The 16,084-nt window shown below is 39.6% G+C and overlaps 1 protein-coding gene across 1 annotated transcript in view; it reads left to right on the plus strand.

Annotated features, from left to right (window-relative positions):
• Positions 1-4,921: 4,921 nt before the first annotated feature.
• Positions 4,922-16,084, plus strand: part of LOC104493080 (dual specificity testis-specific protein kinase 2-like) — a gene marked incomplete at its 3' end in the record, with an annotated part of 63,422 nt that continues 52,259 nt past the window's right edge. Inside the window, exon 1 of the mRNA XM_010135703.1 lies at positions 4,922-5,143. Within this exon, the coding sequence (XP_010134005.1) occupies positions 4,922-5,143 (222 nt within the window). The remainder of the gene's footprint in view (positions 5,144-16,084) is intronic.

Raw genomic sequence — 16,084 nt, forward strand, 5'->3', positions numbered from 1 at the left:
GCTACAGTCACAAAATAAATGAACTGTTTCAGCTTAGCCTCTTGTGGAGGTTTGTTTGCATTCTAAAACCACCATGCAGTTTAGCAGACTTCCAGTTTCTGGAGTAGTGTAGGAGAGCTAATGCAGGTCTCTTCTGAGAAATGTCAGCCCTAGTTGTAGAAGCTTATTCTGTGACAGTACTGGCTAGAGCCAGGAACTATGCCCTGCAGGGGAAATGAAATTAAAGCAAAATGTTTCTTAAATAATAGAAAATTGGGATTTTCATGTTTGAGTCCGGTGAGTAACTAAGTCTATAAACTGGACCTTAAGATTTACTCTGTAAATGTAGTCAAAAAGCCTTCAGCTTCAGGATGAGCTGGGCCAAACATAGTGCAGGTTCTGCTACTTGGGGCCTTGTCTGTAAATAGCTGATACTTTCTCCCAAAGACAAGAAACAAAGTTATGGTCAACCAAGGAACTTTTCTCTGTTAGGAAAGTGGATGACAACAGTTGAGAACAAAATTGTGGAATGTCTGGTTCTCTTTACCTCTTTAGTTTGGTTTCTTGTGTTTCATATCCAAACTTTTTTCCTTGCTTTTGTTTTTTATTTTTTCTGCAAGTGAATGACCTCAAAGTCAATTCAGTCTTTGAAAGATTTTGTCCTCTACATTCCTTTGAAGCTTTTCCTAAATTTGCACATTAGTACAGTGAATTCTTTTTTTTTTTCCTCTCCCAAGTTGCTGTTTTGCTCAGTGACTCTTGCCAGCATAATTCCGGCATGTTTTTGTAGTGCTGGGTTTTGAAACTACATCAGACTGTGAGTTTAAATAGTTAACTCTTGGCAAATGAGTTATGTCAAAGCTTTGGCATCTTGCTCTTCAGAAAACCTTTTCAAATTAATAACATGCATCCAGCTTTATTGCTTTCCAGGCTGAATGCCTAGTGACAGTCTTCTGTGTCTAAAAATGGTGGTTGTTGTTGTTAAGGCCATCTTTTAGGAAATTGTGAGTTTGACATTTGAGTGCAAATATGCACATATTAATAAAGATACTGGGGGCAGAAAAATTCTTAGTAATGTATTGAAATGGTTTTTGGAAGGATCTTGTTTTATACTGTGAGGCGTTAAAGGGATGCTGCAAGGCTGAGAGGCCTTACCTCTTTTTATGTCTATGAAATACAAAATGTTAAGTGCTGGCTAATATGGCACCTGTTAGTTTTACACTGATGCATGGGGTATAACTTGATGTGCTACTGTGGGGTTTCCATCTTTAAATATTTGCAGGCTTAGGCATTGGTTCTAAAAGCCAAACCTCTAATTAACAAAATAAATGCTGATAGTATTTGTATTTATAGTAATTTCTACAATTAAAAAAATCAATGTATTCATGCAGTGGAGAACCTGACTTTAATATAATATTAACATGGATTTTTTTTCACGTTTGTTCTTTTTAAACCAAGAAATTAAAATAAGGTAGGGCATGAAACATTCTGAAATTGTGCTTTTCAGTAATGTAATAAGCATTTTGGTAAGCATAAGGTAAGTATTTTGAGAAGTGTATTCCTAAATTATTTTTGCCTTATCACAGTGGGGTGCATTTTTCTTGTATAAGTGTGTCAGAAAAATTTGTCTGAAAGCTGAGAATTTATTGGGAGAGTGTGTAGTGTCATTTTTTTTTAAACTGGCTGTTGATTCTTTACGCTGAACTTTAATATGAAAAAAACATCCCAACAACCTTTTAGCTGGTTGCAGGACTTGCAGGATAGTCTTGGATTTTGTTCAGTGCTCTTTAATTAACCATACAAGGTAGTAAATTAAAGTACCTCAGACTGACTTGACAGTCAATTAAACCTTGGTTGATTTCATTGAGAATGTGATCATTAGTGTAATTGGCCAAAATGACAGGAGGCCCACTTGGAATTGTGCCCACTTGAAATTTTCCTCTAAATTCTGTGTATGCAATCCTGGGCAGAATTCTAGACAAGTGGAGCTCTATCCTAATAATTTCCAAGGATTTCTGTAGCTGTCTGGAAAGCAGGCAAACTCCAGCAGGCAAAAATGGAGGAACGGATTACTTGAGAATCCAGATGGCAAAACCTTTTGGGGTTTATGTTGTGTGAAGTACTTTGAATCTCTTCTTTCATTATGGGATTTCTATAGAGTTTTGCAAAGTTCACCATGTGATTTCAATCAAAAGGATGTGCATGTGTGAGGGAGATTTTGTTGTTGTTGTTAAATCGAGAGACTATGTTGAGAGCTGATCTTTTATTAATAGTGCCTGGATACTTCAGACAGTTAGGCTTTTCCTCCTGTTCAAGATTGCTTGCCTAACTTGGGATCTTCCTCTGGTTAAGACAACAGCAATCTTCCTTATTTTGTTTTAGTATTTGTCTTGCTTTGCCAGAGAACTTATGGCCCTGCTTTACAAGTTGCGTTAGTTTGCTGGGCTGCAGTGTGGGTATGTTGTTTCACTAGATTTAGCAGGGGTGTCTACAAGCTCCAGGGTCCACTTCATATGCTGTTACTGTGATACTGGAGTGTCAGACTGTGCACTTCTGGGGGACACGCTTGCTCCCTTCCTTGGGAAGTGTCTTAGTGCATGGGGGTAGTACTCTGGTGCAAATAAGATCTAAAAAATTGTTTCTTCAATTGCAGCAGGTTTTCTTGTCAGACTGCAAAGATACTTGCATCTCCTGCTACAGAAAATTAATTGTTAGCACCATGTTTTTCTGTCTATCCTCCTTCTGTAGACAGCTCTTTCTCTATCTCCTTGAAAAGTAACCAATGGTAGTTTGTCCTTTTCAGATCAAAAAGAATTATTTAAGCATGCCTTGGAAATTCGTGGGCATCTTCTCTGTTAGCTTAGGAGGTTCTCTGGGCTATTTTTCTCAGCTGGGGAAATATAACAGGCTTTATCTTCCCATGGTGCTTCTGTACCATTTCCAGACCCGCAAGGCTTGTGGAGCAGGAATATGATGAGGTCAGAAATTGAATCTTGATCTTCTGTGGCAGTTGGCCACACCATAACATTAGACTATGTAGTACTATCATCTGAAAAGTGCAGTTAGCTCATACATGTGGGAGTCTGCATGTAAAATTTGGAAAGAATACCATGACATGGGATTTGATAGAGATTAAATTTTCTTAATCAGGCCCTGGTAAGACTACCTTATACCTACCTACTCCCTTTTAGAGAGGTAAGTTAAGATGTTTGAAATAAACTCCCTTGAAAAGTATGGAAGGGTTTTTGTTGTTGTTGGTTTTTGGGTTTTTTTTTTTTGAGAGGACAACCTCAAATTAATTTGGTGCAGTTCCACAGAGCTTTCTTCTGAAGGCAGGGAGGGACTGTGTTTTTCTGATGTGTTGGCACAGAGCATCTCTGAAAGATTCACTGCATACAAAACATGGGTATAACAGCACTGCTATATATTCAGAGGACAGCTGGTGTGCCTCTGTTTTTGAGATGCTCTTCAAATTTAGTGTATTGTTCAGGTTCTGTACATCTGTGTAAATAGAAGGATAATTGCCGGCCTGCTCCCTGCTTTGTGATTATTTTGTCCACAGTTATTTATTTAAAAATTTTATTGTTTCCTTCCCCTCCAGTTTTTCATTCAGCCTTGGGGGGGGTGGGGGGGTGGGGAAGGAGGTTCTGTACATCTGTGTAAATAGAAGGATAATTGCCGGCCTGCTCCCTGCTTTGTGATTATTTTGTCCACAGTTATTTATTTAAAAATTTTATTGTTTCCTTCCCCTCCAGTTTTTCATTCAGCCTTGGGGGGGGTGGGGGGGTGGGGAAGGAAACTATCCTATCCTTTTTGTGACTGCACACTTTGTTCAGGTTTTGTAGGGGCTCAACAAATTGCTACAAACGAACATTTAAGTGTGGAAAAGATGAATAACCTCCTGAGTCTAAGGTTTAAAGAAAAAAAAGTAGGCCACCTGTCAGGTCTGCTGGTCCAAGCTGAATCTGATGGGCTCCAGAGTCATCCCGATTACTTCATCATCCTCTTAAAAAGAAAAAAAAAATCCCTTACTGTTGGTTTCCTCACCCCCCTCTTTTTTTTTTTTTTTTTTTTTACTTGGCAAACGTAGCTTGTTTCCTGTGTTTTCAGTTGAACTGAAATTAATATAGCTTTAGAAAATGTGTTTGTGGGGAGAATTGTTTGGGCAGATTCTTATGAGAGTACTTTGTTTTTGTAGCAGGATTGTTGATGTTTTTATAGATACACGGCTAGATCTTTAGTGGATATAAACTTGTGTTCCTACCAGTTAAGGAATTGGTCTTGGAACACTTATAGGTGGAAGCTTTAAAAACAAAGGTGTTGGTGCTCCAGCTACCATATTGACAGATGATAATTTTCCTTATGTCAGTTGAAAGTTGCTCTTTTGTTCTAGTGAGGGATCCCTTGTTCAGTCCCTAGTGTGAAATGGTTTCTTGCAAATAGCAGTGGATTGGTCACCAGCTGCTACTGAAGTAGACTAGAAGGTTACATTTTGTGGGTTTCCTCCTGCTTAGTTGTTTGCTTTAGCAACCAGAACTTAAGTAAAAAAGAAAGGGTCAGGGGAAAGGGAATGAAAGTTGTTTGTTACCAGTTAAATTTTGAGTTTCAAATCTGTTCGTCTCCTATTAGCCAGAGCAAAAGGTATTTCCATGAATCTAAAGGAAAAGTGCGTTAGATTGTTTTTACTCCTGATGCTGTGTGTTTTGGTTCTGGGGTTTTTTTCTTTTTTTTTGTGCCCCTACTTGAATATCTTCTGCTTTTTTTTCTCTTATTCTCTTAAACTGACGTAAGCTGTGTTGGAGTCCTATCAAACTTACTAGATAATACAATAACGGTAATGACAATTTCTTTGTATTTTAGGATCCAACAAGAGTAGAGAAGACAGCAAATTACCTAAGATGTGAGAAGTCCTCCCTTAGCAAAATAAAACCTTGTTTTCAAAATGGACCGAAGTAAGCGGAATTCAATAGCAGGATTTCCACCGCGCTTGGAGCGTGCTGAAGACTTTGACGGTGGCACTGGAGGAGAAGGAACTGCATCCCAGATAGGAAGAGTTTGTACCTCTTCATACAGAGCCCTTATAAGTGCCTTTTCCAGACTTACTCGTCTTGATGACTTCACATGTGAGAAAATTGGCTCTGGTTTCTTCTCTGAGGTGTTCAAGGTGTGTGTTTAGTTCTTTCTTCATGTTTGGTGCTGAGAATGTATGAAAGTATCAGCACAATTACTTTTTGCTTAAGTCAACTGTTCATGTATTTGCTTTACTCTGGGTGAGTGAGCAGGTGTCAAATATTTCCTGTCACTCTTCCAACTGTTTTTTATCACTTGTAATTTATTTGAACCTTCCAGGACTCCTGTTCTTGGCAGGCCCCGGCCACCCTGTGCCCGGGTCTGTGATGTCTGGAGGTAGAGCAGCGACTCTTTCACGGGCACCCCCTTGCTGTGGGGAAAGAGCTTGTGTGCTCTTGTGAGGTTGAGAGCTGTGCTGGTGGTGGCACGTGCCTCCAAGCCAGACAGGTCTCAACTGAAGGGTCAGACACAGTGTATCCATGGGCAGGATGGGCTCACTAGCCTTGGGGCAGCCATCCTAGGAGAAGGACAACTCTGACTCCAAACCTGGGCAGATGGAGCTCGTTTAGCCCTGTAAGGCATCCATCTAAGAGAAGGACACTCTAACCAAACCTATGACTCGAGGACTTTTCTGTCACTGTCCAAGCTCGCTAGGCCCTGGCAGATGAACCTCAGGTGTAAAGGGTGGAGCCAGTTCTGCGCATGCTGTGCCTCACCTAAAAAATCCACCGCGCAGGCCCGAAGGGTGCACTCATCGCTTGCAGTGAGCGTGGGAAAAGCCCTTCCCAGATCTTCGTTCGCGAAGCCAAGCCACAGTGATGATGAATTTATTTGGGGAGTTGCAGAGGCTATTTGGGAGAATAATTAAAAGCTAAAAACCCAATTGGTTTCTCTTTTGGTCTCTGCTATGTATTTTTGCATTTGTGTAGTATATTAAACACCAGTGACTATGGGTTCTCTCATATGTAAGTGTGAATACCTTTAATTTAGCTGGTTCATTAGTTTTGTGGGATTATACACATTCCTTTGGTAGTCTTTGCCTCCCAACACTAGTCACATGTGTTAGGAAATCTACACAATTACTGAATTTGAAACAAAAAAATTTATTGCACTGAAGTTACGATAAAATTAGCTGCTCTTCTGTTTCCTTTGCTGCTCATTATGCCATACCTCTAACTCAAATAATTAGATTTGTTTGAAGTAAATGGTATGAATGAGAAAATCTGGTGTTGTCAGTGACTGGCTGCTATGAATCTGGGAAGTGGGTAAGATCTTTGTAAAGCAATTTGTGAGACCATACAGGCAACGCCGGTTTTATAGTGCTGGTGATATTTCTGCTGTTCTGAGTGTTCTGGTGAGGTTTATCATAGAGGAGAGGGACATTGAGTTGACTTCCAGGCATTGCGGAAGTAATTATTTGTCATGTCTAGTTCATGACTTTAAACGAAGTAACCCTCCAAATTATTTCCATTTCAGTGGAACGCCAGAAAACTGTATCTCACAGTGTATTATGTCCATTCCATGGCACTTCATGTTGTCTTTTCTTTAAGAAGTTAAACTAAAAGAAAAAACTCTTATGGAGCTTTATTGCCATGAATAGATATGTAAATAAGAAAATGAATTTATTTTTATGTTACTTTAATACCCAAAGGCATTAGATCTCCATATCTACCTCTCATCTTGTGTAACTCTACAGGTTTTTCTGTTTAGCTTTTTCTGTATGTGAAATGTAGTTTCCACTAACAAGTTTTTAAGCCTTTCAAATGGGCAGATATGAAGAATTTTATTTGGGGTGTGCAGGAGACTTGATACAGACATTTCTTGGTGTGAAATGAACTGATTAAATTTTAAAGTTCTGTGTGCCACTGGAAGTCCTCTTCACAGCAGCTTCATCATGAAAGCTGTAAAGTGTATAAGCTTACCAATAGACTTGGGTCATCTCTAAGTAACTGGGGAATAACAGACCTTGGTTTGTTTGTGTGAATTTCAGAATTTGTTTGGGAGTAGTTTTGTCTTAGGTTTAGCTCAGTGTTGCTGATCATACATTGTGCCTTTTCTGTAAAATCAGGATTTTAGCCCTGCTTAATTCTCGGATTTTCCAGTGCTTTGGTTATGAATTTATCCCATAGTGGTATTGCCAATCATATTATGTTGGGACTTCAAAGTTTTGTGGTCAAATAGCTATATAATTTGTGAACAGATTCACTAGGTGAAATAGCTGTAATATTCTACCGTATGTTGGTGAGGAAACATCATGGAGAAGTGCCCTGAGGCAAGGTGCTTGCACATCAAGCAGGGTGGTACGGTATTATTGATCATTAGGAAATGAAAGCAGACAGGGGAAAGAAGTGGCTAAAAGGTAAATTTCCAGCATTTGCAGTAATTGATTTATTAAGAATATCTCACTTTAAGAGAGCACTTGGTTTAGTCAGTGGCATATGGAGGTAAACATCTGTTTGAGAGTTTATGTTGATTGGGAGAAATCCCTTATACCTTATTTACCTTCCTGTGCATAAACAAGTCTCCTAATTCCTTAAAAACCCTCCCACCATTCCCCTTTCAGTAAGCTAAACTAGATGTCACATGGTGTCACTCTGCAGTCAGTGGCATTACTGTGAGAGCGATGGTTGTAGTCTGAATATCTAGTGTCTGTTTTCCCAGAAACAACTACAGACCTCCTGCAGGGAGACAAAGAATGATACAGCCTTTTCTTTCATACCAATTTCAAACAAGGTCTTGCTTCAGTTTTGGCACAAAGGGGTGAGAATGCATTACGGCCTTATCTTAGATGCAGTTCCATGCTCATTTAAGCAGGTTTCTGTTCTGCCAGTTTATCAGCCTGACCACCTCTCTCATTAATCCTACTGTGCTGATGATCAGATTTCATGCAAGAACCTTGATGTGCTTCCAGAAAGGAGAGCCTCATGGTTTGACATCTGCAGGGTTCCAGCTAGATGATTGAACTCAAGAAAAATCCAGGACAGTTCTAGCCTTACTGTGTAAGTGACTCTACAAGAGAAATGAAGCCTTCCCTTAAAATTAGCAAAAGTGTTCCAAACAACCCTGTCTCAACAGAGCTTTTTCAGTCATATTTCAATCACACATTTATCACGGATTGCTAAATCACTTGAGTGAACACAAAGAATGCTTGGATTGTTTTGTGGGTTTGGAATTTTTGTTTTGCTGTGTAACTGACAGTTGATTTCAGTGATTTCTTCCCCTTCATCCTTTTCTTGGAAACTCCTTTTTAAATACAGTCTATCACAGTGGGTAGAGGTTGCCTTCTCTTAACTTGAATAGGAGTACATTGCAGCTTAGATGTGTATATTAATGGTCATATGTGCTATGAATGATCTCTTAGCATTTCTAGTGCACCTTCATTCATACACAAATTAAACTTAGAGGTTTATTCAGCATAAAATATTAAATGAGCATTTTGATTTTGTTAGGCATCACTGACACCTCAAACTTACGTTCACCTGAATACTGAGTGTTATAGAAACTAGTTTAGAAAAACCGAATGTTGTCAAACTATTAGCAGTCTAGTTTGAAACAGCTGGTTTCTGACTGACAAGTGCCTGTTCTAATTTTCAATGGCAAGTGCAGCCCATTGAGGTTTGCTTTTAAGGCTGAGCTCGGCAAAGACTGTTTATGTAAATGAGCAACGCTCAGCCATGATCCCAAACCTTTAAATTCCTAGCTGGGAAGACCAGTAAGGGCTGATGGAGCTCTAAGTAATTGTGGGGGAGATAAGCATCATACTGAAACTAAATACAGAATTAGGAAATAGATACTATTCATTATAAAACGTGTGTGTTGGAACAGCAGTCAGTCTAAAATCCAGATTCTCTTTCTATTCAAGTACTAAATATGTAAGTTGCTGTAAAATTCCTTCAGGTGTTCTTGTTGGCTCTGCATTCTGTAGCTAAATTTTTGAGAGGGACAGGAAATACTTAAACAATTTGACTAAGTGTTAAAAATGGGCTTTTTGTAGTTTATGTATACGTGAAAACAGGCATAATTGATCCAGTATATGTACAAATTGTACAAATATGTACAATGGCCTGTGTGTTTGCGTCTTGGGAAGGTCATGTTGCCGTAGAGGTGTGGCTGCTGGGGAATTTGGAGTTTTGACTTTTGAGGGATGGTGAAGTCTTTTGACATCCAGGGAAGAATTTTTGGTTTTATCTTGGGCAGTTCTGGATGCTAAAACAGTTGTTTCCCTGTAGTCAGTTGTTCTGCTGCTTCAAATACACTTAGCCATCTAATTAGCAGTACTACCAGAAGATAATTCAAGAGGAAGAAAACAACTGATGTTTGGGTCACTGATGAATCCTGTAGTGTAGGGACACCTCATGGTTATTGTAATGATGGGCTTAACTGTTGAAAGCTCCCCCCTCCCCGATAGCCGGAGAGTTGACATATGTATAGCAGGGAGAAAAGTTGTTTCTGTTGTCAGGGAACAGGCTTTGACAAAACTGCTAAAGCTAGAGCAGCCGTCCATAGATTATCTTTGGGACAGGCAGAGTTCAGATTTGAAGGCAGAACTCAAGTCAGCAAGGCCACAGGCTTGACCACCTCAAACTATGCTTTTAACTTTGGAGGAGTCAAGCGATTTACTATTTGAAATTAGTCATCAGGGGAAAAAAAAAATCCATCTTATGAAATAATCTAAGCAATATACCAGTATAGTTTGTATCTTAAGCATACGTGTGGGAAGGTTGTTCATGTGAGCAGTCAAAGAGGTGCATAAAACCTTGAAGTCAGTTAGTAAAATACTTGTTTAATGTTGATGGGCAAAGACGACCCTATGAATATAAGATGTGTAAGACAATGCAAAATAAACTGCCTTTTAGAGCTGAAATACTAAGCAGCGGAGCATGGGTGCCTCCAGAGAAGAATTTTGAGGTGGAAGTCAGCCCTTCTATTTTGGTATAATTGCTGACAGCACCATGTGCTAAGCACTCAGTATATGATCCCGTATAACTTGATCCTTTCTGCAGAACTTCTGGCTACACAATTTTCCCATTTTTGCACTTGTGCAGCCATTTTTATCTGGTAATGACTCCTCGGTTAAATAGTGCTGCTTTTTTTCTTCCCTGTTGCCTCCCTTGAAGCATTTCTTAATTTTTCAAGATCACTTTGAATTCTAATCCTGTCTCAGAAGTGCTTGGCCATGCTTTGCTCCCTGGTTTGACTTCAGGCAGATTCCTCCAGAGACCTACTTGATAGTCTTACCAATTTACCTGTGAAACACTAGTTGCTCTTTTAATTATGGTTTTACATTGCTACTTTGGAGTAGTTCCTTCTAGATCTGACTTGCCTGGCTTATATATGAAGATGTCTTGTAAGATGCGTTGAAGCCACATGAAAAACAAGATATGATGCATTTAGTGCTGATGTGACATGGATACCCTTGAGAAACAGATGCTGGAAATCTCTCAGTGCTATTCTGTGATGTATGAACTCCACAGCCTATGAAACCAGCGCTATCCAGGAGCGACGCCAAGTCTGCATACAAAGAGAGGGCAGCCTACTTTTGGTTGACTTAAGAGGGGTGGTGGGTAAAAATCGGTCAGTATCCTCAGGGTGTTCCTGTATGTCAGTTAGTTGTTAGTTTTTATTTTGTATGGTCAAATTTATGTGCTCTGAGTTTCAAAAGCGCTGACTGACCAGGGAAGGTGTGCCTGTCTAAATAGATACCTTGTGCCGAAGGCTAGGATCCTGTTTTTTTCTGGAGTCACCAGGCCTGGAGGTATTTAAAAGGCATATAGATATGGTGCTTAAGGACGCGGCTTAGTGGTGACCTGGCAGTGGCTGGGTAAACCTGTTTTTTTCTGGAGTCACCAGGCCTGGAGGTATTTAAAAGGCATATAGATATGGTGCTTAAGGACGCGGCTTAGTGGTGACCTGGCAGTGGCTGGTTAAAGGTTGGACTTGATGATCTTAAAGGTTTCTTCCAACCTAAATGATTCTGTGATTCTGTTTGTTTAATGTCTTCAAGGTGCCTTAAAGATAAGCAGCTGTCTAATGTGAAAGGAGAAACAGGGCTGATGTGGAGCTGTGCTTAGGGGTAGTGCAGAGAATGCTTATATATAATTCTTTTTTATCAAATACTTGTATATAGTTAGGATAAAGCTGATAGTTCTGTTACCTCTAGAGTAACGTTTATTTTTTGTATAATTTATGATGTCTCTCAGGCGTATTGTCATGCTGGTGGGTTTGATCTCTGGAACAGCTGACTGTGGTAGATCTGAGCAATACTACTGATATGGCTTTCCCAAAGTGACTCATTGTGAGCTGTTTTTTTTTTCTCTATGACTTTGTTACCGTTTTGCTTGATTAATATCTCTCTCCCTATTAGACTGTAGTTTGGCAGACCTTGAGGAGTCCAGTGCAGAAATGTGTGATGTCACCGTCTTCTTTTGGCCTCTGACTTAGGTTTGACAGAACTTGCTAACTAGAATAAACAGAGTAAGAACTGTACCACAGAGTAAGTGAGGGACTAACTCACTTCAGACACAAGTTATCAGAATAGACAGGTCACTTTTTTTGGTCAAGTATCTGTCTTGGTTGGTGCGAATATCTTTTTTCATGTTATTTTGCCCATTATGTCTCATTGTTAAACTATATGTTAAATACAGGCATTATGGACTTCTCAAACATTTAAAGCATGGAAGAGTAATTAGATCATCTAGACACATAATCAGAGGTTATTATATTTTACCAGTAACTGTTTTGGTCTACAGCATACATTGACAGCACATACAACACAGAAATACCTCCCCTTTCCCTGTGGTGTTTTTTTAATTTGGTTCTGAAGACCTCAAAGATGGTAACATGGATTCCAGTGCTCAGTTTGTAATCTCACTGTTGTAGATTTGAAGTCTCTGGACCTGCTAGTCTACCCAGTTGTTCTTTGCCTTGTTTTGAGTGGGCCAGCATCTTTTTAGTACCTCTTTCCTTTCTATAAAACTTGATGCCCATTATCAAGTTAGGTTTTGACCCTTTTGGTGTATTAAATAGTTCCAGTTCCTGACTCTCTCCTGTCCCACCCCCACTCTGTGAATCACCTAGTTCCTGCAGTATAGGTTTAAGTTTTTCCAATATCTTCTCCCGCATTTTTGTCTCTTTAAAGTGGACATCCTAACTGGGAATGCCCTAGTTTTGTTCTTAGCATTCACGTTATCCTTTTGCTTTCTGTCACACTCTTATATCAGTACCTTATGTTTAATGGGTGTGAGTCTCTTGTTCTATAGCCTTCAATCCTTGTTTGTAGCAAAGTTTTTCATTTGGGTATGTTAATTTTTGCTCAGATGGACCTAAGATACAAAGTGGCCTTCACTATTTAGTGAAATAATGTGATAGGGTAGTGCTACAAACTTAGAAGTTTCAGATTTTGAGTGGCAGCTTCCATCAGTGAGCTGGAAGTGAATGTAGAATATTGAGTAGCAGGAGGCCTAGCTCAGTTTGTCTGGAAGCTCAGTAAAAGACTTCCTGTCATATGCTGCTTTGTCACATACAACTGTATCTTGAACCATCATTAGCCAGCCTTTGATCTAGTTGTAGTGAGTTATGGCACAAAGTCAGGTGTCTTACAGAGAAGTCTCTGTGTTCATGATGTATGCTGCTATTGTAAAGCATTTATACAGTTAGCTTAAGAAATCTGACCATCTAATTTTAAAATAAATGTAAAGCTAGGAAGGGATGTTATGAGAAGTAAAAGGCGTTTACCGCCACTGGGTGTGCAGGCACCTTGAGGGAATTTAACCCAACATGAGAGCATCCAGTTCCTCCATGCTGAACCCAGGACACCCTCCTTTGGTGTATCCAGGACATATTTTACTGTTTTTTTAACTATCCTTTTATGGCTAGAACTTCCCAGTTTGAGTTGTTTCCACAGCTGGTCCTGTCTGTTTGCTTATTGACTCTACTAGCAACTCATTACTGACAGAGGGTTCAGTTTTCCTGTGGCATTTAGTTGATGTATCATGTCAACAGAGGCCTTCTTCCAAGAGTAAAATGTCTGAATGTGTGGAAGGAGATAGTTGAGTAGCTTTATAAATGAGCAGGCAGCAAAGGCAATGCCAGTTCAACAGAAGAGGAGGATGACTCAAAGGTGCAGAGAAAAGGGCAAGAAAATCTGAGTTCAAAGCAAGGGAGCTGTTGCTTGGTTTTCAGCCCATGCTCAGCAAAATCCACTGGAGAAAGTGTTGAAAACCAGTGGCTCAGAGTTTGCAGACAGCACTTTCTGGAACTGAGTCACAGAGTAACAGAATGGTGGGGGTTGGAAGGGACCTCTGGAGGTCATCTAGTCCAACCGCTCTGCTAAAGCAGATTTATCTAGAGCGGGTTGACAAGATCACGTCCGGGGGGTTCCAGAAAAACTGGAATCTTTATTAACTTGGGTTTTGAAAGATAAGCAGGCACTGCAGTATTTGAACGGTCAGTGTGTTTTAAATCTAAATGTGAGTCTGCACATAATTGCCAGCCTTTGCAGGATGGGCAAGAACAGAACTGGTATGGAGCTCCCTCCCACAGGACGAGGCCTCAGCACGCTTTCAGGACTCTACAAGTGAGTTCTTAATGTCTCCTCTCTGCATCTTTTTGCCGCATAAATGGGACGTCAGTCTTCAGCACTGTCAAACCAGTACCTTGCCCCCTGAACTTTTAAGGAGGAAGGGGTTAAACGACAGCATGTAAATGGAGGAGATTCTGGAAATTCTAACTGGAAACAAACTTTTCTTAATCCCAACATGCCCATTTGAATATTGTTTCAGAACTTTCAACATAAACACTGATCACAAGAAGTAGTTTGTTTCTTTGTTAATGCCAAACTAAGAGATCAGTTCGGCTCTTAATACAACTGGCTTTTGCTTTCGAACAGTCTGATTCCTTTGTCACCACGCTTTAGGCCAGCATTACTTTCCTCAAGGTGACTTGAGTATCTCTATAAAATCGCTTAATTGGGCGTAATACTTGTGTGGTTTTTATGTAAAGGAAGAGAGTAAGACAATTGTGTGTAGGTGTTTATGGTAGCTGTTGTATATGAGACTTAGTGTTTCTGTAACCGTAGCTTGGATAACGCAGTGTGTATGTGAACCTGTATTGCGTACCCAGACTTGACAACAGTTTTCCTCTTGTCATTAGTAGCCTGCTGGAGATAACTGCACTTACTTTTTTCCTGGTAACTAATTCTTTTTTGGTAGGCATAATTGCTTTCTGCAAGTTTTGCTTTCATCAGTCTTTGGCATTTTCATTACTGTTTAGGCCTTCCTACCACACAGTACATCTTTATGTGTTTTTCTTTGCTTTTTAGATCTGTGGAGTCAAAAGCATAGGGTTGGAAAAGACTTCATGTCATCTTGCTCTTCATCCTTTTGTCCCAGGGCAAAAGCACCTTTATCTGTTGTTCTTCATGGACATCTCCTTAACCTATTCTTTAAAGCTGATAGTAGAGGCTGCTGCAAGAGAAGATAATAACTCCCACGTATCTCTGAAGAATCAATTTTATTGAGCAAGAGAGGAGTGGTTGCATCATAAACCACACTGGACTGAAAAACCCTCAGCAGTAGATTAGGCTACTCTGACTTCCTGTGAAGATGATGTGCATGAACAAGCCCCTTCATCTGGTTGAGCTTGGAGGGCAGAAGCTCTTGACAGAGGTACAGTAAAAATCTACTGAGGAAGTGAGAAAGCATCTTGAAGATTTGCTTTCCATCATCTATATATGCTTTCCTCATACCTTCTCTATTTAGAATGATTACCATTTTGTCTTGGGGAACAAAACAGTAACACTGATGTAGAAATTTGAAGTACAACAGAAATATCTTTCTGCATAACTCATAAGGAAGTATTTCTGGTATTCAGGTTAAAAATATTCTGAAGGCAGCACTGATGTAGAAGTCAGCTGATAATGTGACATTTCACAGGAAACCTCAAATCTATATGATGCTTTTTCTTGGTCCTTACTTCAGTTTCAGAGTTCTCTCATTTCCTACTGTATTGTTTTGAACATACAGTGTAAGGTTTGCACTGGGAAAGGATCTTGTTACGGGTTGAGGATCTTCTTTGGCTGCCTCTGGAATTAGCAGCCTGATCAGGGACCTGAACAAATGTAGATGTTCTTCAAAAACTTTATAAAACATCAGAGGTGAGATCACACAGTATCCTTGATGTTTGGTGGTCTTCAAATAGGCTTAAAAGGTATTTCATTTTAGTTATCCTGTGATCTACAGGAAACTGTTTAGCTGTATGTATTAAATACTTTTTCAACATTTGATATTTCAGCTTTTCTGAAGCTAGAGTACTGTAACACTTGGTGTCAACACATGGGGAAAAATAAACAAAAATAGGTTTAATAACTAGAAAAATGATTCAGCCTTTTCATGTTTGGTTTATAAAAAAAATGTCATTACAGTGCATAAACAACCTTACAATGAGAAAACAGTTGTTTGAAGGGACTCTTCAGGGTAGGGGGAAAAAAGGTATAATAAGGCCCAATGGCTAGAAACTGTAATAAGAACTGTGGTAATTTTTTAAAATTAAACAGTTGTGGGAACAACCTCACCAAGTAGAAATTGTCTTCTCTCTCCTGTTGGTTCATTGGTGATATTTGTAGCCATACTGGTTTGTTTTGTTTTGGGGTTTTGGTGTTTTTTTTTAGATAGAATGTTCTTGATTAAGCTTGGCAAGGTGTTGACAAACTTAATAGCTACCAACAGTGTGAGGCTACCACTTTGGGAAACTAATGGTCTATTTTTTTCTCCTTGGTATTGTTGTTGCTACATCAGGCAAAATGAGATAATTCAGGCTCTCCTTATGACATACAGCGGCAGAAGTTGTCCTTGTAGGTTGGAAACTGAGGGAATGAGCAAGTGGATTATTCTATGTGTTAGTTACACAGATCTAATATTACATTTTGTAGGCATGGGGAATATACACTCCTTTGAGCAGTGCATGTCTTCCCTCGCTCAGGTGTGGTGCATTGTTCCTCTTCTAAATTTCGTCTTTCATTCTGTCACAATGGGAAAGA

This window comes from Buceros rhinoceros, unplaced genomic scaffold (genome assembly GCF_000710305.1).
Source record: "Buceros rhinoceros silvestris isolate BGI_N320 unplaced genomic scaffold, ASM71030v1 scaffold33814, whole genome shotgun sequence".
Taxonomy (NCBI): Eukaryota; Metazoa; Chordata; class Aves; order Bucerotiformes; family Bucerotidae; genus Buceros; species Buceros rhinoceros.